The 22,622-nt window shown below is 34.9% G+C and overlaps 2 protein-coding genes across 3 annotated transcripts; one reads left to right on the top strand and one right to left on the bottom strand.

Annotated features, from left to right (window-relative positions):
• Positions 1–1,684: 1,684 nt before the first annotated feature.
• LOC125651176 (embryonic protein UVS.2-like) lies at positions 1,685–20,731 on the top strand. 2 transcript variants are annotated; one of them, XM_056165997.1, is made up of 10 exons: positions 1,685–2,061; positions 11,311–11,393; positions 12,304–12,406; positions 12,973–13,085; positions 14,681–14,845; positions 15,037–15,127; positions 15,239–15,357; positions 16,153–16,353; positions 16,513–16,530; positions 20,430–20,731. In XM_056165997.1, exons 2-10 carry the CDS (start codon positions 11,318–11,320, stop codon positions 20,729–20,731), a joined length of 1,188 nt encoding a protein of 395 aa, XP_056021972.1. In that variant the 5' UTR covers positions 1,685–2,061; positions 11,311–11,317. The 2 variants fall into 2 exon arrangements, with proteins under 2 accessions (XP_056021972.1, XP_056021973.1); XM_056165998.1 differs by lacking the exon at positions 16,513–16,530.
• Positions 19,192–22,408, bottom strand: LOC125652781 (RING finger protein 207-like). The gene is made up of 2 exons (XM_048882178.2): positions 21,297–22,408; positions 19,192–20,786 (listed from the first exon to the last, which is right to left on the bottom strand). Exons 1-2 carry the CDS (start codon positions 22,337–22,339, stop codon positions 20,738–20,740), a joined length of 1,092 nt encoding a protein of 363 aa, XP_048738135.2. The 5' UTR covers positions 22,340–22,408; the 3' UTR covers positions 19,192–20,737.
• Between the last annotated feature and the right edge of the window lie 214 nt (positions 22,409–22,622).

Below are 22,622 nucleotides of genomic sequence, written 5' to 3'. Positions count from 1 at the left end.
TAGACCAGATTAAGCTTACTAATCCGTAGTTAAACTGTAGTGATTTTGTGAATATTAATCTTATTTTACAACACACATACATGTAGAAGTTCAATATAGAGGAGTACATTTTGTGATTCTTTCAAAAATGTATTTTTCATGGACATATATTTTCAGAAATGCCCCGCAAATAAATATTGAAGAATTATATCGTCCATATATAGATAGATAGATATTGATTTCCTTTTTTTTTTTTTTTAGCTTGTTTTCCCAGAAAGAAACTATTGTAGGAACTTTTGGCTTGAAGTTATAGTTTTGGGCCACAAAACAACTTATGGTTTTATCAATTATTCATTCATGAATTCCATTATCGTCTGTACTCTATCATTTTTTGACAAGTATTAAAATCTATTTATGAAAATGATAAAGTGAATCTATTTTTATCAACAATATCCACAGTCCTGTTTTCATTTGATTAAAAGTGAAACCCATAATTAGTTACCTAACGATCGTGATAGAAATCAATTAAATATCAAAATTCACAAGTTGTGTTTTATAGTCCTCAGGCCTTCTAATAAATAATGATAATAAATTATAAAGTACATTACATGTACAATCCATTCACACCCATCAATTTAATCAGTTAAAATTGATTGTTTTAAACAGAAAATGTAAAAATATAGAGTCGTGCGATCTAAAAATAATCGTATATATTTTAAAATTGTACATTTTTGCAATTAAATACAAACTTGAATTTGATTTTGTCATGCCGGTTATATTTCAAGATCACAGCATAATAATAATCCCTACAGTTACGTACTGAGGTTTGTCAACACATATGTCTTCACACCCATAAAACAGGAGGTGCTCTTTATTTGTTAACATATATGTCTGCACCCCTTTAAAGCAGGTGCTTGTTGAGTTAAATTTGGAAAACATGTTAAAGTGGAAATAATATGTAAAACATCAAGTATCATCACAACAAAATGAAAGACAACAATTCATTCTTATCATTTAAAATATCAACAGAGTAATCATCTACTGCTATTACACCCCGGAATTTAAATTAGGATGACCCTTTCTTAGATGGGTATCGCTGACTTATTCTTCTATCATTCCATAGCCATCAGACGTTGACACTAATTTTCGAATTAAAACAAAACTATACGTTTTTCAAAATCAAAGTCACGGACAACAACGACACACGATGAGGTACAATTGTACCACGCATTGCAAACAGTAAATGTCAAATATTAAAATCGTATGCCTTCAGAAAATCAGTCGTTTTCGTGACGATCTCGCCAGAACAATCCTCTCATTTAGCGGGCCATCATTACCTTCACGGTTACTGAGCATGGCCACCATTGGTAGAATGCTTTCCCAAAAAACTTGTCGTGAGCTCAACAAAAATCACATTATGCAAACCCTTGAACATGGATAAAGAAGAATTGTATTTTAATTTTTCAATCCTCTTTTCCGTTCTGTTGCGGTTTTTTGGGGGAGGGGCCTTTGTCATTGGGAGAAGATGGTCGATTTCTAAAGTGTAGATGTTCTAGTAAGATGGGTTTCATTATTAAAATGGTATTACGGGAATCCCTTTAACAATAGGTATCTCCGGAAAACAATACGTATAACTGTTACCCACCATTGAATGTCTGCTTAAAAAGAAAGGCCACCCCGTCTATGAACATTTTTCGGTCTTGTTTATTGTTGTGTATAAAAGAAAACTAGAGATTTGATGCAAATGTTGATTAGTCTCTCATGATGCGAGAGCACGTGATCCCCTTTCACACTTTTCTTGTTTGCCAATTACGTCATGTTCAAGCTTATTTGATTTTTATGTATTTATATGGTCTTTTTAATCTGCTCTTTTGTAAGACATTAATCCCTAATCTGCAGGTCACTACTGCCTTAATCCGGAGATCACAGAGCCCGGTGTGTGTAACGCTGTACACCATATTCACAGTCTGTTTCTAAGATGGTTTATGTTTGGATGTTGTACATACAGATGTGACTACCGGAAGTTCTAGATGGTGTGAACAAGCACACTGACGACTCAAATTCTCCCAGGGCCTGAAAAAGGTGAGCATTTTATTTTTAAAAGCATGCTCTTATTTGTAATGCATGTAAATTGGAGTTAGATTTTCTCAATTTTCAATGCCCTACAGGCCACAATATAGATACGAGCTTGTTTTTATCCAAGTTTTCCTTTTCATAAAGAAATATGCAGCGAAAAAGTGAGATTGAGACCCCCCCAAAAAAACTGAGTTGGATTCAGATGTATTTTATCCGTTTGCTTAATAATATGCCTCTTCTTGTGTTTCTTGGTTTGATTTACGTATAAAATCTAAGCTACATCTTTTAAAAAAAAAAAAAAAAACCCTGAAGGAATGACATCTTTATAGCTAGTTATTGTCTATCAGATTTCAATGTTACAGATGAAAGTTCAAGGTCACTAAAAGGGGAATTGCTAAATTTTATATCAGATTTGATTTTTCATTCAAATTTTGTCATACTTGCTGAAATGATACATCGAGACAGGCTACTGACAAACAAGTTGATGGTGCAGGTCTTTCAACAGTCTCGTTTAAAGTCAGCATTTCGCAAATCCTATGGTCGTTGTATCAATTTAGTTTGCCAATACAACCTATCATTGGGTCAAATGCTGTCTGACGTGCTTCATACCGATTGTTAGGCCGTTCTTGACTACGAATAATTCCGTTTACCTGATCAAGATATAGGGCTTACGACCGGTGTGACCGGTCGACAGGGGATGCATATTCCTTTTAGGCACCTGATCTCACCTCTGGTATATTCAGGGGTCCGTGTTTGGTCAACTCTCTATTTTGTATTGCTTATAGGAGTTATGAGATTGATCCCCGTTCGTTATCTTCACCTTTCATTGCTTCAATGCATGAAGATCAAGGTTCTCGTGGGCTTTCACGTTTAAAGGCGAAACTGAAACAGAAAATCCGAAATGTCTTGTTTGCAAGATGAAAGCGTCATTTTCCAGTCAAATTCTATCAACTTTGCAGAAATGGTGCCTCATGAAAATATTTTTTTCCCTAAATTTGAAGCCCTTTACTGGTCTTGGTGACGTCTCCATATGAGTGAAATTTTTTCGAGTGAAACTCTTCGGATCAAGTTACTGTAGTAATGATAAATTTATTATATACCATCTTATGCATTTTAAATCCACATTTATAAGACATTTACCAAATGTAATCCTTATTCAAAATACAGACATACTTTGAAATTTTATTTTGTCTACGCAGTTTTGTTTGTGACATGGTCAATATTTTCAACAACAACAAAAAAAAAAAGAAGAAAAAAAAAAAAGAAAAACCAACAAAAAACGTTACGTTGATGCATTGTGACGTTATCAGTATCAAAGGATACTGATATGGAATCAGAAAAACCACAGTGTGGTGATCCGGAAAACTGGATCACACTCTGTGAAATCAACATTATCAAAAACGCAACATTGATGGGTATATAATGAAACAAAATATCAAAAATGTTTTTGTTTCGTTACACAAGTATGCCAGCATGAAGCGTTGCAGTACATACCCTCAAGTATTTTCAGAAATAGTTCTTGAATAAAAAAAGGGGCTTTCTGTTTTACTGTTAATAATATCACTTTTGTTTCTGTTGCTGTATTTGGTTGGTTGATTGATTGATTGTATATTGTTTAAGTCCATCTCGAGAATTTTCACTTATATGGAGACGTCACCATTATCGGTGAAGGGCTGCAAAATTTAGACCTATGCTCGGCGCTAACGGCCTATTATCGTGCCACAGCTGCTATGACACGGGGCCTCGGTTTTTACGGTTTCATCCGAAGGACCGCCCCATTTAGTCGCATCTTACGACAAGCAAGGGGTACTGAGAACCTATTCTAACTCGGATCCCCACGGGACTATTGATTTATTGGAAATATTTCGGTGATTTTATAAATATCAAAATCATTTTAATACTCTTGTATCCAACGAATGCTTCTGGACGTTAGAATACTTTAATAAATCTGCTTTCTTTTTCTAAATGATCGTTTGAACAATCTGATTTTTATCTCTCTTATCTTCCGGTTTTGTCACGTTTTATCTTATTTAAAGACTAATTTATATTAAATTACTTAATGTATTTTGCAATTCAGAATCTCATTCATAAGTATCTTAAATAATTGTACCAATATTAATAAACAGGTTTAAATTTCATGTAGGAGGATTATACATGTATTGCTATCGCGGTGTTGGTTCTTCATAAGTAGCCTTAATCTGTCTGAAACGTGATATGCCTATCTATATCATCTTATTACTGAAGAAAGGGATACATCATGTACTGCCCGAAACTCGCCATTACAGAAATAAAAACACCAATCTGTAAACACAAGAAATAAAAATCTCAAGAGTGCTAGATTACAACAACAATGTATTGTCCCAGCCGTTTTGTTCACATGGCGAGGGGATAAACACAGGAACCAAATTATTCCAGGTATGTTGATCTTTGTCCTGAAGTGCCATCACTTACCTGACCACAAGGTGTAATAAAAACTAATGGTGCTGCGATATTTAAAGATCAGGTCCGACAATGACGCCATGCTTTTATACAGAACTTTGTATTCTTATTGCCCTGTGAGCGCAAAACCCCTAGACCAATATTTCCTTTGAGATGAGGACTTGTCCATTGAAGTATCTCAATTAATACATTAAGATAGATACTTCATAATATTTAGAATCACAATTTTAACCATAAATTGATTCTTAAAGGTCCTTAAGGCTGAATGCGATTTGTTGATATTTGGTTTTATGTCTCAATTTCTTGACATCAGTATACAATTAAAGGAGGTGCCTGTTTTCTCTTCGCATTGTGCAGAAGGGATTTGACGGCGGGCCAGATGTGGTTCCTCGCGAGAAATTTCTATTATTGAACATTTCATATTTTAGAGAAGTTTACACCTTGTGACGTTTTCTCACTTGCTGGTTTTTCTAGGTCGGGTGACATGCATATTACATCTTTACACAGTTTCATGTTGAATGCTGATTTCTATTTTTATTTGTTTGGATGAGCCCTGTCACTCGGTAAGATATGCAAAAATTATCAAAAGAAGTGATTGTTTAATTTGTTTTCGTACTTATTTTTGTTTTTAAACAAGAAACTTGGATTAATATTAATATGATTGATATTAATCACGAAAGTCTGATAAGAAAAGAAAATTCTTCAGGATATTCTCGACGTTTCTCAATGATATGTAATTTTTCGTGACATTTTACGTACGCAATGTATCTCGTTTCTACAAAAGAATATATTGGTTATTTTACCATGTCTGTTTTAGAGTTGGCATGTTTTAACAGTTCCTCGTTGTTGCAAGTATAAAAATGTAAAATAAGCTCTAAGGTATTACTAAATGAACATTACTGTAGCAAAAGAGAAGATAAGCATCCTGGGCACAATCTGGTATTTAACCCGGGACCCTTGTATTACTACATAGGTGATCTAACCACTGAGCAAACAGACCGATTTATAAAACATGGTAATATTACTATAACATAAAATCTAAAGCTTTTTGGGGAATCATACGAGAACTATACAAACCAAGGAGATGAAAAAATAGTTTTAGAGAAAATGTCAGAAACGTTGCGTATGTCCTTAAGTAACATTTATTTCTTCTCCGTTAGGAGTGACATAACATTTATTTCTCCTCCGTTAGGAGTAACATAACATTTATTTCTCCTCCGTTAGGTGTAACATAAAATTTATTTTTCCTCCGTTAGGTATAACATAACTTTATTTCTCCTCCGTTAAGAGTGACATAACATTTATTTCTCCTCCGTTAGGAGTGACATAACATTTATTTCTCCTCCGTTAGGAATAACATAACATTTATTTCTCCTCCGTTAGGGGTGACATAACATTTATTTCTCCTCCGTTAAGAGTGACATAACATTTATTTCTCCTCCGTTAGGAGTGACATAACATTTATTTCTCCTCCGTTAGGAGTGACATAACATTTATCTCTCCTCCGTTAGGGGTGACATAACATTTATTTCTCCTCCGTTAGGAGTGACATAACATTTATTTCTCCTCCGTTAAGAGTGAAGTAACATTTATTTCTCCTCCGTTAGGAGTGACATAACATTTATTTCTCCTCCGTTAGGAGTGACATAACATTTATCTCTCCTCCGTTAAGAGTGACATAACATTTATTTCTCCTCCGTTAGGAGTGACATAACATTTATTTCTCCTCCGTTAGGTATAACATAACATTTATTTCTCCTCCGTTAGGGGTGACATAACATTTATTTCTCCTCCGTTAGGAGTGACATAACATTTATTTTTCCTCCGTTAAGAGTGACGTAACATTTATTTCTCCTCCGTTAGGAGTGACGTAACATTTATTTCTCCTCCGTTAGGAGTGACATAACATTTATTTCTCCTCCGTTAGGAGTGACATAACATTTATTTTTCCTCCGTTAAGAGTGACGTAACATTTATTTCTCCTCCGTTAGGAGTGACATAACATTTATTTCTCCTCCGTTAGGAGTGACATAACATTTATTTCTCCTCCGTTAAGAGTGATACTGGTACATTAATGCAGCCTGATTTATCTCTCTTTTCTCATGATGACTAGGACAGACATTCTAGTTAAACACATTGTTAAGATTTCTTTTATCGTGTAAACTTAAAGATCAACAATTAAACGATTCGCAGATTTATGCCTCACAGTCAAGGTTTGCTAAGATTCAATTTGGTGATAATGATAATCGAGAACTTAACTAGAAACAAATCGAACGGTTCCGGTTCAGTATGGTACATAAAGTAAATGTAAACAAAATGACCAAAAATAAATCAATATTATACAGTTCTGAGATAATGTATGAAGTAAACAATAAGATAAATGATAAAAGCAATGTTTAGTCTCAAAGACCACGTGGTACACGGAGGACAAAATCATTGCTATGTCTTAAGAATAAAGCAACACAACTTTTGCAATGCCATTTTACATCGAATTTGGACATCAATTCAGAAAATGTCGGTAGATTTGGGTCGTTACGATATATATTGTGTAGATCATTCTTGCGTATTTTCTACTGAATGTAACATTGAATCTCCCTGACAATGGAGACATTATAAAAATTATAATGAATCCAGGCTTATATTGAATTCACGCTTATATTGAATTCACGCTTATAGCGGAGTGATTTTCATTCCCTGTAGTGTTTATATTTATTATGAACTAATTGGATATAACAAATTACGTTTATAACGAATCGAAATTGTTCGTCCCCAGCACTTCGCTATAAGCATATGTTACTGTAAATGTAGATTCTATCTACATGCATACTTTCAACTTGTTCATCATAATTTCCCACTAATCATGAAATTGTGCATAAAAGATAAACGAATGTTTACATTCCAAACTTATTACAGCATTTACACGTGTATTGTATTTATCGGTAATTTAGATTAAGAAAAATGTACATGTGGTTAACATTTTTGATAAACTATAATTCACAGTCTTAAACTACAGTTTAGTGAGATAGATTATTATAATTACAATATCTGCTAATCTTAGTTTAACGTCATCAACTACAATTCACACAAAAGGGGGAAAATAAATTATAATTGATAAACTAGAATCAATGATTGTACCCAAATAGTTGTTTTCATCCAGGAATCATCTATGACGTGTAAAGTATAGTTTCGAGAGCGTAAAGTATGGTTAACGATTTGCAAAGTATAGCTAAAACTTTGGAAATTATAGATAATGATATTTGAAATATAGTTAACGATTTGTGAAGCATAGTTAATGATTTGTAGAATATAGTTTACGATTTCAAAATTTTCTTTGACGAATTTTGAACAATAGTTAATGATGTGGAAACTATAGTTAACGATTTGAAAATGAAAGTTTCGTCTGAAAAATATGTCTAATTGTATATACTGTAGTTAACATATTGTAATCATAAGAAAATATAAATGTAAAGTGTAGATTGATATCCTTATAAATTCTTTAGTTTAGGGTTTTTAGATGATCAAATCATGTTTCACTCATGTTCATACCTGTCAAAGAACTGTTAGTAACTATATGTATAAGAAAATTTATCCAATAATTTTGGTTTTAAAGATATAAGTCCAGCCTTTGTTGAAAGAATGCATGAATATTTTCTTTTTCTGAGGCACGGTATTAATGAGAACGATACACATAATCCCCAAAAGGAAAAGCAGTATCAACAGCAATATTAATGATAGTCACCAAGAGTCACCGAGCTAAATGTAGCGAAAGGTTGGAGAAGACTAACAGCCCTGACCTAAATGTGTCTAAATAGGTCTAATTTAATTAATTTAATGACGTAAGTGTATATATACCTAGTACTAGTATTGGGACCAGAAGTCCTTGACATTAATTTAAATGATGTGATGATGAACACATTTGTTACGCATATTTTATTGTGTAGAAATGATATTTAAGAATGTTTCAAGAATGTTATTTAAAGTGTTTGTTTACTAACATTACGTGGGGATTCTTATTAACGCATGACCATTTTTGAATTAGCGCACGCTATTTCAACACGACTAAACCTCAGATCAGATTAAGGGGACTCGAGAGTCGTCACTTGTCTCGGTGCATGTCTTGGGTCTCTGCCCCCTAACAACTCTAATTGATTTATCATGTCACGATGTGAAGAATGTTAATTCTACAGACACCAAAGCCCTGTCATAACAAAGCCGCCCAGGTTAATTAAAGTACTACCACGATGAAAGTTAATTACACCATCAGAATTACGGAGAGTAATTAAACCTCCTGGTATATGTGCAATTGCATCGTCAGCATCACTAGAAGGTTTGAACTTGTTCGCTCTTTAGAAATCAGAATGACTCATGCCGATAGTTCTTGTTCAGCAGGTGCTTGCTGCCTGTAGTTTAAACCTTTTGTAACCTTGTCATTTTTGATTGATGCATTGCACTTTGTCATTTATTTATTACATATGATGTACTTGATAAGTTTGTATACAACGTAAGGATTTGCTTGATGCTTACTACAATCCACACACAGCGCAAGTGTCCACGAAAAGAGCCTCACTCAGTACATATTGACCACCAGCCATTTGTATAGACAGTTCTCTTCCACATTAAAGGGATTTTGATAAAATTTTGATACAATATAGTTATCACGACCTGCTAAAATTTGAAAATTTTCTTGTATTTAAAGTGTGAGATCTGTCACTAGTTCGCAATCTTGCTGACGACTGTAATAAATATTATAGCTGTAAATATAATCGTAGTTTGAAGTTGGAGATATTTCCCACTTTATATTGCCCTACTGATTTGGGATGATTGCCCTTGTTGTATATATTAACGACACATGGTCTCCTTTACTGATGGTACATTTATCAGCAGAAATTCTTTAGTCTTCGATCTGTTACCGTTTTCTCTTCGTAATTTAGAACTTATCTATGTTGTGGACTTTTCTCAAATCAACAACACCAAAACGTACGACTTTTCAACACTTTACATGACCATTCCTGACGGTAGATTAAAGACTAGATTTTTTGACATCATAGACGGTTGCTTCTTTAACAAAAATGAAAAAGGGAAATATTGATATCTAGTGATCAGTCATTAAAAAATTAGTTTGTTTATCACCACTCTGATTCAACGCACAAGTACTCTGAAGTTAAAATAAAAAAATATGCTAGAGTTCCTCATTGACAATATCTTCGTAGTCTTTGGTGATCAGGTCTTCCAACATTGTGTTGGAATTACCATGGACACGAATTGTGCCCCTTTGGTAGCTGAAATGTTTTTATATTTTGATGAAGCAGACTTTATTCAAAAGCTTCTACATGATAAGAAAAAATCTCTTGCTGTGGTCTTCAACTCGACATTTGGATATATCAATGACGTTTTATCTATTAACATTAACCATTTTCATTCATATTTCAATTCGATATATCCCTGTGAACTCGAGACAAAAGACACAACAGAGTCCTCCACATCTGCTTCTAACTTATATATTTTCTTGAAAATGAATATTAATGGCAAACTAACAACTAAACTTTATGACAAACGGCATGATTTCAGCTTTTCCATCATTAACTTCCCATATTTTTGTAGCAACATCCCATTATCATCTGCATATGATGTTTATATCTCTCATCTGATTCGATACGAAAGAACTTGCTCTGCGTATGATCAGTTTTTAATTCGATGCAGACTAGTGACAAATAAGTTGATGTTACAAAGGTTTTAACAGTCTCGTTTAAAGTCAGCATTTCGCAAATTCTATGGTCGCTATAATGATCTAGTTTGCTATACAACCTACCGGTATCACTGGGTCAAATGCTGTCTGAGTGTTTCATACTGATTGTATACCGTGGGGATTCGGGTCAGAATAGGTCCTCAGTACCCTTTGCTTGTCGTAAGTGGGAATTAAATGGGGCGGTTCTTCGGATGAGACCGCAAAATCCGATGCCACGTGTCACAACAGGTGTGGCATGATAAAGATCCCTCCCTGCTCAATGACCAAAAGCGCCGAGCATTGTCCTAAAATTTTCAGTCCTTCACCGGCAACGGTGACGTCTCCATGTGAGTGAAAAATTCTCAAGAGGGACGTTAAACAATATACAATCAATCAATCATACCGATTGTTAGGCCGTTCTTGGTACACTGATTTTGACTACAGATTATTCCGTTTACCTGATCAAGATATAGGGCTCACGACGGATGTGACCGATCTACAGGGGATGCTTACTCTTCCTAGGTACCTGATCCCACCTCTGGTATATCCAGGGGTCCGTGTTTGCCCAACTCTTAATTATGCATCCCCTATAGGAATTTTCTTCACCTTTCATCATTACAGAACGGTGCCTGCTTGTATGTGTTAATCAATGGACGTATAATGTTTCCTTTTTTCAAGCTCATCAATTTTACATCATGGTAGTAAGATGTCGTAAATTACTAAATCTCTGGTCACATTTGAGAAACTATACTCTTATGATCATTCATTTAAAACACGTTTGAAATTTGAATTCAAGTACATAGTCGAAAAAGGAGGAGTGAGCATCCCCTGTTGATAGGTCACACCCGCCGTGAGCCCTATATCTTGTATCTATAAGCTATAAAGGAATCTGATCAACCTTCCTTTGTATTGATTAAAAGGGAGTGCAAACTGGTGACACGAATTCGAAAAATGCCCAGCCATAGTTCTGTGATGAACAATAAAACGTTCAGAACGTGTTCTCTTGTTTTTACACTTGTACATCTTCTGTAGTGAAGTGCTCTACATTAAACGATACTAAATATTCAGTAATCACCTGTGTTTTATTTCAGATCACAGATGTCATTTCGCCTCCAAAACAGCAAATGTGAATCAATTGTCAGCATAATATTTCTTCTGAATTTCCTCGGTCATGGTAAGAAATTCCAACTGAATGTAAAACTCCATCCGCACTGGTTATCGGTATACTGTCATTTGTCATATTTCGGCAACACACTATTAGACAGTCTAGATTCAGGAATTTTATTTATTCAAATATTTCAAGTAAGTGACCATTAAATATATCTCAGTAGACCTCAATAAACATGCTCCCCTGTATTTTAGAATTTGTATCTTCACAGAGTCGTCCACTTCTGCTTCTTACTTAGACGTTTTATTGAAAGTAGATATTAACGGCAAACTAACAACTCAACTTTATGACAAACAGGATGATTTCAGCTTCTCCATCGTCAACTTCCCATATTTATGTAACAATGTTCCATTATCACCTGCAAATGGTGTTTATATCTCTCAACTGATTCGATACGCAAGAGCTTGTTCTGCGTATGGTCAGTTTTTAAATCGAAGCAGGCAACTGGCAAACAGGTTGGTTGTGCAGGGGTTCCAACAGTCTCGTTTAAAGTAAGTATTTCGTAAATGCTATGGTCGTTATAACGATCTGGTTTGCAAATAAAAACTTTCATTGTGTCAAATGCTGTCTGACGTGTTTCATACCGATTGTTAGACCGTTCTTGACACACTGAATTTAACTACGGATAACTCTGTTTACCTGATCAAGATATAGGGCTCACGGTGGGTGTAACCGGTCGATAGGGGATGCTTACTCCTCGTAGGCACCTGATCCCACCTTCGGTATATCCAGGGGTCCGTGTTTGCCCAACTCTCTATTTTGTATTGCTTACAGGAGTTATGAGATTGATCACTGTTCGTTATCTTCACCTTTCTTGTGAATTTTTATTTAACACCCCATAAAATAAAAGCCAGATTATGAGACGTGCATTGTGATGGTTTTTTAAAAATACACTAATGTTTGAGTTTCCTTTCAGTGTTCTCTCAATGCAGCGGTTCCTCCCAGTCTCTGACAGCTAGCCAGACTATTCAGTACTTCACTTCAGCCGGTTATAACAATGGCGCCGGCACATATAGCAGGTTAGCTGCACATTACTCTTAATGCAGAGAAAATGTCAATAAGGGCATTTCTCCCAGCGCAAAGTATATTATAAACAACAAATAAACATTGTTTATACAAACAGTACAAAAGGGATTAGAAATATTAACCAGAATTGGAATACAATAGTCTGTGCTATATTTTGTTAGACTTTCATGTAAATTATAGGCGAATTTGATTGGTTTAGAAACATTTGTTAAAAAGTACTGTTACCCCACTGAGTGCATAAACTACGCCCTCCGGGTAACAGTGCATAGCAACGGATGACAATGCATGACGACGGGTAACAATTATAAAAATTGTTACACTAACTGCGCAGAATGTTTTCGCGTACGGTTCACTGCTGGTAGATGCATTCTTAAAACATTCAGTATAACCAAATTTTTTTTACATGATTTGTAGCGTAACATATGAAATTGTTATCCCTTAAAAAACCACTGTTGACTTCGCCTCGGTCAACAATGGTTTTTCGTGGGGTGACAATTTCACATGTTACCCTACAAAACATGGAATATTTTTTTTATAATATATTAAATATATTTTTCAGTAACCTAGATTGTATATGGATTATTGATAGCGGGGCTTCAAATTACAAAGTGATCCTATATCTGAAGAACTATGACGTAGCATGCAGCGGGGACAGTATCAATATTTATGATGGTGAGCAACTATTCAGTGGTCTAACAAGGCAAAACATACGAGAGCCATTCAAAAACAAGATTTGCAAATTTTAAAAAATGCATATTTTGAAGTATTGTTTAGTTGTCAGCAGTAATAATTCTGCGACCATCAGTGATAATCCATAACTAATAATATTTTATTAAGTATACAATAGTTATATAACAAAACTTTCACCCGCCATTTTCTCGACTTATCGCTCCCCATTGTTTGTTGTAACCTATAAATATCAATTTCAAATATTTGACACAGCATCATATTATGTAAATAATGAAGCTTTGTACGTTGCCAATTTAACTATACGCGAGTAGGAAAATTTATTAGCAGCAATTTATTGGTTGTGCTGTTAGCTGAGTATATCATTATGAATTTTTAATTACGAAACTCTATAGATACAGAAGGTTGGAGGTCATCGAATGTAAATGTTATCAAGCAATAAAAGTTCTCGGGTCACAATACTAACATCGAAAGAAGGTGTCTCGGTGCATCTGCAAAACTAGATAATTTATTTCTGTAATGGAATGTTATATATATATATATATATATATATATATATATATATATATATATATATATATATATATTCCTTGACAAAAACAAAACATAGGTGCTAAATCGTTAAAATAAATAGATAAATAATAGAAAATCATCAAACAAACCTGACGTACAGTGATTTTAATTAGAATTCAACTTATGAACAGAAGCTTTCCATAGAAGAGAAGCTGTTTGCTTTACTGCAAATATGACGATTCTACATCAATAACAGACTGTTAAGATGTTGTGAATAGAACTCATCAAAAAGTACACTTATAAACAAATGCAATGAGTTTAAATTTTAATTTTGCTGTTTGGGGCTTCATACAGTATAACCCTGGATATAAATGACAGCTGTTCTTTATGATTTATCATAAAGATATTCCATATATGTGAAGTGATGCAAGGACATGTATTTGTATCATAATACATTTTGAATTAATGGAATATATTAATTATTATCATCATTCCCCAACAATTTAATAATTTTAGCATACCGACACAAATAGCACTATGGCCTAATAGTAAATTGCCTTTTTGATTTTTGACCTAACTATAAGTGGATTGAGGGTTGATTTCAGGAATAATGATTTATCACCATGCAGAGCTTTCTTTTCTGAAACTTTTACGTAATCGACAAAGGTATGATTCTATTTAAACATTAACAAAAATATTCACACTGTAAAGAAAGGCGCTACGGTATAAAGTCGTTATACGATCTAGTTTGCTATTACAACCTGTCACTGAGTCAAATGCTGTCTGACGTGTTTCATAACAATTGTTAGGCCATTCTTTATACACTGATTCTCACCACGGATTACTTCGTATACCTAAATCAAGGGCTCACGGCGGGTGTGACCGGCCGACACTCCCAGGCACCTGATCCCACCTCTGGTATACCCAGAGCCCAAAGGTCCGTGTTTGCTCAACTCTTTATTTTGTATTCCTTATAGGAGTTATGAGATTGATCACTGTTCGTTATCTTCACCTTTTCATGCTAGAATATTGAAATTCAGTATTTGATTTTTTCCCATTTGAAATAGGTAACAGCGTTTCAGGGACATCGCTGAAATCAAACATATGTGGCACTGGTTCATCTGACAAAATAGTGACGTCATCCTCTCAGTTTATGACTTTAAGATTTACAACGGACGCCGTAAACCAGTCGGTGGGATTTGAGACTGCATATTTCTCAGCGGCCGATTTATGTAAATAATTTTAATCTTCCATCTATCTATAATTATACTAAATGTATCATTCAGTAAAAGTTGACAAATAGCTCGAAAACACATCCGATGCTTTCAATATGCAAATAAAATTACCACTGAAAGCAAACACTTAGAGATGATATTAATTCTATTTAATTTATATAAAGTTTTATTTCTATTTTTTTTATCAGCCGGATCAGCATGTACAGCAGATCTAACTTTGACGCCATCATCAACACCACAATATGTGACGTCACCAAGTTTTCCCAGTCTTTATGACGTGTAAGTGCTAATCACCACAGGCCTACATTAAGGGACATGTTAGAATTGATGACATATGCGTATCTCTGTGATAAAATGTGAAGTTATAGCAGTGTTCGACTTTTATTGTAGGAGTTCCAACTGTAGATGGATTCTAACGGTATCAGCCGGACGAGTACAAGTTGAGATCATATATAGCGACATCGAGACCTCCACCAATTGTGCATTTGACTCCCTGGAAATATATGATGGTATATATACATGTATAATATATACGCAATAAGACATGATAATTGTATACAACGATTATATCATGTAGTCCATAACTCCTTTAAGCATTCAATCCCTTCATGTACTACAAGAAAAACATAGCCAAGGATTGATTGTAAATTGTTTGAAGGAGTTTCAACAGTCTCGTCTGATGTCAGCATTTCGCAAATTCTGTGGTCGTTATAACTATCAAGTCTATCAATAGGACCTGTCTTTGGGTCAAATGCTGTTTGACATGTTTCATACCAATTGTTAGGCCGTTCTTGGCACACTGATTCTGACTACGGATTGTTCCGTTTGCCTGATCAAGATATAGGGCACACGGTGAGTGTGACCGGTTGACAGGGGATGCTTATTCCTCATAGGCACCTGATCCCACTTCTGGTATATCCAGGGGTCCGTATTTACCCAACTCTTGATTTTGTATTGCTTATAAAAGTTCTGAGATTGATCACTGTTCGTTATCTTCACCTTTTCACTCATATAGAAACATCAACATTGTCGGTGAAGGGCTGAAAAGTTTAGGCCTATGCTCGGCGCTTACGACGTTTGAGCCTGGAGGGATCTTTATCGTGCCACAGCCGCTGTAACATGGGGCGTAGGTTTTACAGTCTCATCCGAAGGAGCGCCCCTTTTATTTGCCTCTTACGACAAGCAAGGGGTACTTAGGACCTACAGTACTCTACCCGGGATCCCCAAGGGAACTTAGCCAAGGAAACTTATTTCATTTACTTTTTCAAGGAAGCTTATTTCGTTTACTTTTTTATAATGATCAGGTGACTATGTTTGTGAAAACACCAAATTAGCAGCCATCTGTTCCCGCTATCCAAACGGGGTGACCGGATCTTACGTCAGTAACGGTACCAGCTTCCTGTTGAAGTTTAAGTCGGATGGGTCCGTTAGTTACACCGGATTTCTTATCAAATACACCCAAGTAGAGGACGTAGTGTCATCCGATCCTGTGACGTCATCGGAAGGTAAGGCTATTATATAAAGTCTCTTTCCATATTGAAAGCAGCTCATTACGTGAAAGTCAGTTCATTCTTTTCATAACATATTGTTATTTTGGCAGTGGTTTCCATTTCATGACCACCCTTTTCTTTTTTACTAACTGTTAATGTTGACTAATATTTTAGATACTGACAATGGCATTGGTAAGAACTTTATGACAGTACATTAACTAGTCTGTAGAAATAATAAAGCCACATATAGATTAGAAAGTACATTGGGTATGACGAAGCTAAACATTCAACATGCTTAAAATTGCACCCAATTAGTACATATTCTAGGTAGCAGGTCATGTGTTTTGCGCTTTTCCACCACAATTGCAACTGGTTACAGATAGATATTATAATGCGTTAATCTTAAACTAGTGTATTTATGTTTAGTTATCCAAAAATTACTTCGTGCAACACCATTTTGATTTTATGTACAAGTTTCTCTAAAGTTGATATTAAAAAGATGCTGGAGTTCCTTAATGACAATATCTATGTAGTGTTAGCATTTCCATAGGTGCGAATTGTGCTCCTCTATTAGCTGACCTACTTTTGTATCTTTATAAGGCAGAATTCATTAAAATCTTCTACGTGAGATAAAGAAATATTTTGCTGTGGCATTTAACTCGATATTTAGATACATCAACGTCAAGAATATTTACTCTCATTCGTATATCGATTCAATATATTCCAGTGACCTCGAAATCAAAGACACCACATAATCTTCCACATCTGCTTCGTGTTTGGATGTTTTTACTGAACATAGACGATAAAGACAGACGATCAACTCAACTGTATGACAAACGAGATGACTTTAGCTTCTCCACTGTCAACTTCCCATCTTTATGTAGCAAATTCCATTATCACCTGCATATGGGATTTATGTCTTTCAAGTGATTTGACATGCGAGAGTATGTTCTTCGTATAATAAAGTTTTAAACCGAGACAGACTACTGACAAGTGAGTTGATTTTGCGGGAAAAGTCTCGTTTGAAGTCAGTATTTCGCAAATTATATGATTGTTATAATGATCTTACTTGTAAATACAACCTGCCGTCAGGTCGAATGCTGTCTGACATGTTTCATACTAGTTGATAGACCGTTTTTACATACTGATTGGACTGAATTACTCTGTATTTGATCAAGATAGAGGACTCGCAGCGAGAGTGACCGACCAACAGGGGTTCTCATCCATTCTAGACACCTGATTCCATCTCTGGTGTTCCAAGGGATAACTGTTTGCCATGTTTTCACTTTTTTGTATTCCTTATAGGATTTATGAGACAGGAGTTATGAGATTGATCACTGTGCGTTATCTTCACCTTTCATTGATCTGACACTCGTATGTTCAGCTTATGTATATAAGAAAAGGATATATATGCAGTTCCAAGATATATTGAACACAGTCACAAATTGCAGGCGTTTTTCATTTTCAGGTGTTCATAAATTAAATATCTTCCCTTTACACCTGACAATGGATGTCAAATATCCAGAAAGTGCTTGTGATCTGTGAATATGTTTACTATACTTTGGAGCTACATATATATCCATTTCTTCTTTTTATTTAACTATGGTAACTGTGTGAGATCAACTTTTCTTTTTGGGTATAAATAAATAAATGAATAAAGATATATAGAAATTCTATGTATGAAAGTCTAACCGTGAGGTAACGTAACATGAAATACAAAAGACGTCTTTCATCCAAGAAATCCATTCACACTTTTCGTGAAAAGAGAAATTAATTTCGATGAGGCATTAAGTAATCTTTGTAAGTGGTAATCTGTTAGTATTAATCTACTTTATTAGATTATGTTTATATATTAATTGAGTAATACTTCTTACTTGTAACCACACATTATACTATGCTAGTAGATGTCTAGTATCTGTAAACCGATTAAGTCAGTTTATAGAGTTCATTCAGTTAAAGAGCAATGATTTGTATCTTAGATATCTCATAATGTTAAACTATTTGACATTTACAGAGCAAATTTATAGATTTATCGCAATAGTGCAAACCAGATTTGGCATTTCCAATCCCCAAAATAAATGCTTATTGATTTCATTTCTCTTTTGGTTAGTTAACGCTCTAATCATTTACGTACCAAACGCGTATATTGTAAAACCACATTGAAAAGATGGAAGACCTTGTGGTGTCTTAAATTTGGAATTCATTGAGATATGTCGATTCGACATATGAATGAAAGTGAATTATATATATTGTTAATAGATAAAACGTCGTGGATGTATCTAAATATCGAGTTGAAGACTACAGCAAGAACTTTCATCCAATCATATAGAGGGTTTTGAATAAATTTGCCTCATAAGAATGCAAGAACATGTCATTTACCAAAAGAGCACAGTTTGTGCACATGGGAATTCCAACAGACTGTTGAAAGGACCCGATTGCCAAAAATTACATTTTAATTGTTTGGATGACTGATCATAAGACATATTTCCGAGTTTCATGTTTACAGAAGAAGCATGCAGCTGTCCGTGATGTCAAAAATGTATGAATGATAAAAACTGTGAAAGAAAAGTTTTGGTATTTATTGTCAAAGTGATACAATCTACTGAACATGAAAAGCTTAATGAAATCCGTTACTACGTGAGAAATGGGCGAAAATATATGTAGTCTACCTTTTGCATTGACATAGCCAACAGTTTTTAGTGATTGCCATTTCAAAGTGTGCTACAAAGGCATCAGAAAATCACTTATTCAGACTCTTTTGTCAACGGGAAGTAATTAATCAAATATTTTTGTTAAATATTAATGCATATGATTATAGATAAATCTGAAGAACTCAAAAACAAACCCGAAGAGTTGTGTACAGGCTCTTTATGTGCTGAATTTTAATTCTAAAAATATATAACACATCACGTAGAAATGATTTTAATGTAGGCACAAAATATATGATTTTCAAAACTTTAATGTACAGGCTTTTCATGTCATTATCGCTAGCAGAATTCAAGACACAAAATTCATTTGTTGAAACATTGTAAATATGAATAATGTAACCAGAGTTTGAGTAATGTATTCGATGTTTTAGAATATTCATGAAGTTTTCTCATTCCTCTTTTATTTCTTCGTTCTTCCATTGTTTTTCTTTCTTTTTTCTGTACATGATTTATTTTTACATGATCTGTATGTAATGGCATGAATTCATAGTATATATAATCTAATAGCATGCTTGTTTACACTTAGCACTTTAAACTTATATAGAAATTATGTATGACGTTAATATTGAACAGCAATGTACCGGTAGAAATTGAAAAGTAGAAAAGACCTGTGACTATCAAATACAATACAATGCAATACAATTCAAGCACTTTTGAATTATGTAGTACTGTAGTAAGAAAGTTAGAAATCTGTTAGATGATAGACAACTGTATGTCAGTTTTTACCATGCAATATAAACTCTAACCGTATTTGTAAGACAAATAAATCGAAGTGATCGTTGTAAAGAGATGTACCACATTTGATTTGTTTTAAATTTCTTATCCAATGTGTCTTAGATCTTAAAGAAATGATGAATATAAATAGATTTTTTTGTGTAAATGTTTGGACCTGCAAGGCTTTCACTGTAAAGCATAAGAAATCAGCAGCTAACAATTCGATCCTTGTTAGGTAGTATAGAACACAGAACAAATGATAGAAACTGACAGCTGAAATCGATCTGTATAACTGATTGTTGATTTACATCACCTTCATATTTACAGAAAATGCTTATTATACAAAACCCTCGAATTTATGATAAATCATCAGTTGAATAATACCTACGCTTTAAGAAAGGAGAAGTGAGAAATGATGCACGATGCCTATTATAATGTAATAAGAATTGTTTTAAGCTAAGAATTTGCATTTTTAACAAAGATGATCAAAGTTTTGAATCCGGAATGGAATTGTAGGCGTTAAACAGTTATTGTTTGTGAAATCCTTTCTTCCTTCCAATCTCTTAAATCTTTATGCACTGAGCATCCAGCCCCATCAATAAAATCGAATGCACTGACATTCAGAGAAAATACAATGATTAATATGTTTTTATTGTACTTTGATTTCAGATCGTTTGATGCTCGGGATCGGGATTGGGTGCGCCTGCGGTGCTACGGGGGCTTTTCTCATCGTGTTCATTGTAACTCTTTTCAAATCCAAATGTCGTTCGCCAAAGATAGTGTCTCCCAGAGTGAAGACGGTAGAACCGATGAACGGAGGGCCGCATACCATGCGCACTCCGTCTGTAAACGGATCCATGGACTCCACCGACTCAATCACTCACTCTAGAAACGGATTTATCCGCCGACCAATAAGTACTAGTAGACGATCCAGTATGGTGGACGGAAAATCTAACGGATTCCTGCCGTGAGAAACATTAGCTGTCATCTTTGGTTGAGCAGGTGTCCTCAAGTCGGTGGCTGCAACTGTAAAAGAAAAAGCGGAAGTCACGTGATGTGAATCAGTCTCGCCAATCTAAGGGGATGTCTGTGTCAGACACGACGGGGTCTTTTACGGACGCTATATCAAGTTCAGGAGATCCTTACGTGTTCTTTTGGAGGAAACTATCAAAGAAATGAATGGACTTGACAATCTCCTAAGTTACGAAGTTTATGAAAAGAATCATTGTTAAAGATAATACGGGATTGATGCAATACGAAGTTCACTGTTGTTAAACGACATTTTATTTGTACATACACATAGGTACTTGTATTATCTTTGTTGTAAATTATTTTCTTAAAATGTCTATTCTCATATTAAACTTGTTATCACCACTACAGTACACAATCTTGCGGAATATGAAAGAAATGAATGATTTCATGAATTAAAACAGAAATATAAAATTTTCATATTGATCAGTGCATTTGAATATGTAAGAATGAATTGATCATTCATAATTTCGATGGTTTGATCGATTGAAGGTGTGAGATTGTTACCTGTTTAGTAATCGCCTCACATAGTCCCCTTTCTGGTAAGAAATGACACAGTTCAGTCTCTCTACTAGAGTGTCAATTTCAGCCATCAATATGGATGATTGATGTAAGAAAGCTTTTGGGAGCAGTTGTACGTGGGACGTGAGATAAGTCGACAACTCACTTTCTTTGACTTTAGAATGGTAGGATAGCAATTCGGTAGCTGTGCCGTACTTGTTAATAAACTTCAGTTTCGAACTTGCAGCAGATGCAGAAGAACACATTTTAGAAGAAATCTTTTCTTGTTCTTTTAAACTTTTTCTCTCCTTCTCAAATACAGTTTTGACGCCCTGAATTAATAGGCTTTCTTTCTTTTCCAGATTTTTTCGAATACTTTCAAACAAGAGTTTTATTTCGTTCTGCATTCGTTCTTGTTCTAGTTCCAAATATTCTAGGACAAGCATTGTTTGTTTGTGGTGCTCTTCGTGGAAGGTCTTCAGCTCCTTTGCTGTTTTCTTGACTTCGCCGGCACACTGCGTCAACGCCTTTTCAGTAGGAAGACACCAATGACCTTTGTGCTCTGAAATAACACAGTCGCCACACACCAGTTTTTTGCATGTCATGCAGAACTGGGTTACATCCAAATAATGAAACTTGCATGAATCAGGTTGAGATTTTCTTTTTTCAAATCCACATTCTAGCACAGAGCTAAATGGCAAAATGTTGTGTTCATTATTCGATTTCAATTGATGCTGTTTAGAGCAATCCAAGCAATAAGAGCTCTGACAGTCGAAACAATAATTCACTGTACTTTCCTCGGTGCAGCTAAAGCAGAAGTCACTTAGCTTCCTTTCCATTCTAATGACGTCACAATATGTTTGCGTAAATTTGTCTATTACTGTCTCGTTCTTTCCCGTACGAATTTGTTCTTTCCCGCAAACAGCGCAAAGGTGTTTCCCGTTAGTATTCATTACACATGTCGAGCAGAATGTATGGAAACAGTCTAGCATGACCGGGTTCGTAAAGAGTTTCCCACATGTCGGACAGACGGTGAATTCACTTGTCATGCCCCTGCTAGATATTCCTCAGTGATAATGTTTGTAAGAATATCTTGACGACCTTTGGGTGACACGTTGACTGGTATTTTTATCTTATCGACACGGACAACTCGTCCAGATAAAAAAAATGTATGGTAGCGTATAAGGATATCTAGATAACTTTAAATCGCAAAAGTACAGTGGCACCTGATCCCACCTCTGGTATATCCAGGAGTCTGTGTTTGCCCAATTCTTAATTTTGTATGCCTTATAAGTTATGAGGTTAATCACTGTTCGTTGTCTTCACCTTATT

This window comes from Ostrea edulis, chromosome 5 (assembly GCF_947568905.1).
Source record: "Ostrea edulis chromosome 5, xbOstEdul1.1, whole genome shotgun sequence".
NCBI classification, from domain to species: domain Eukaryota; kingdom Metazoa; phylum Mollusca; class Bivalvia; order Ostreida; family Ostreidae; genus Ostrea; species Ostrea edulis.
Note: the sequence above shows the minus strand (reverse complement) of the source record. Positions and strands in the feature narration are given on the sequence as shown.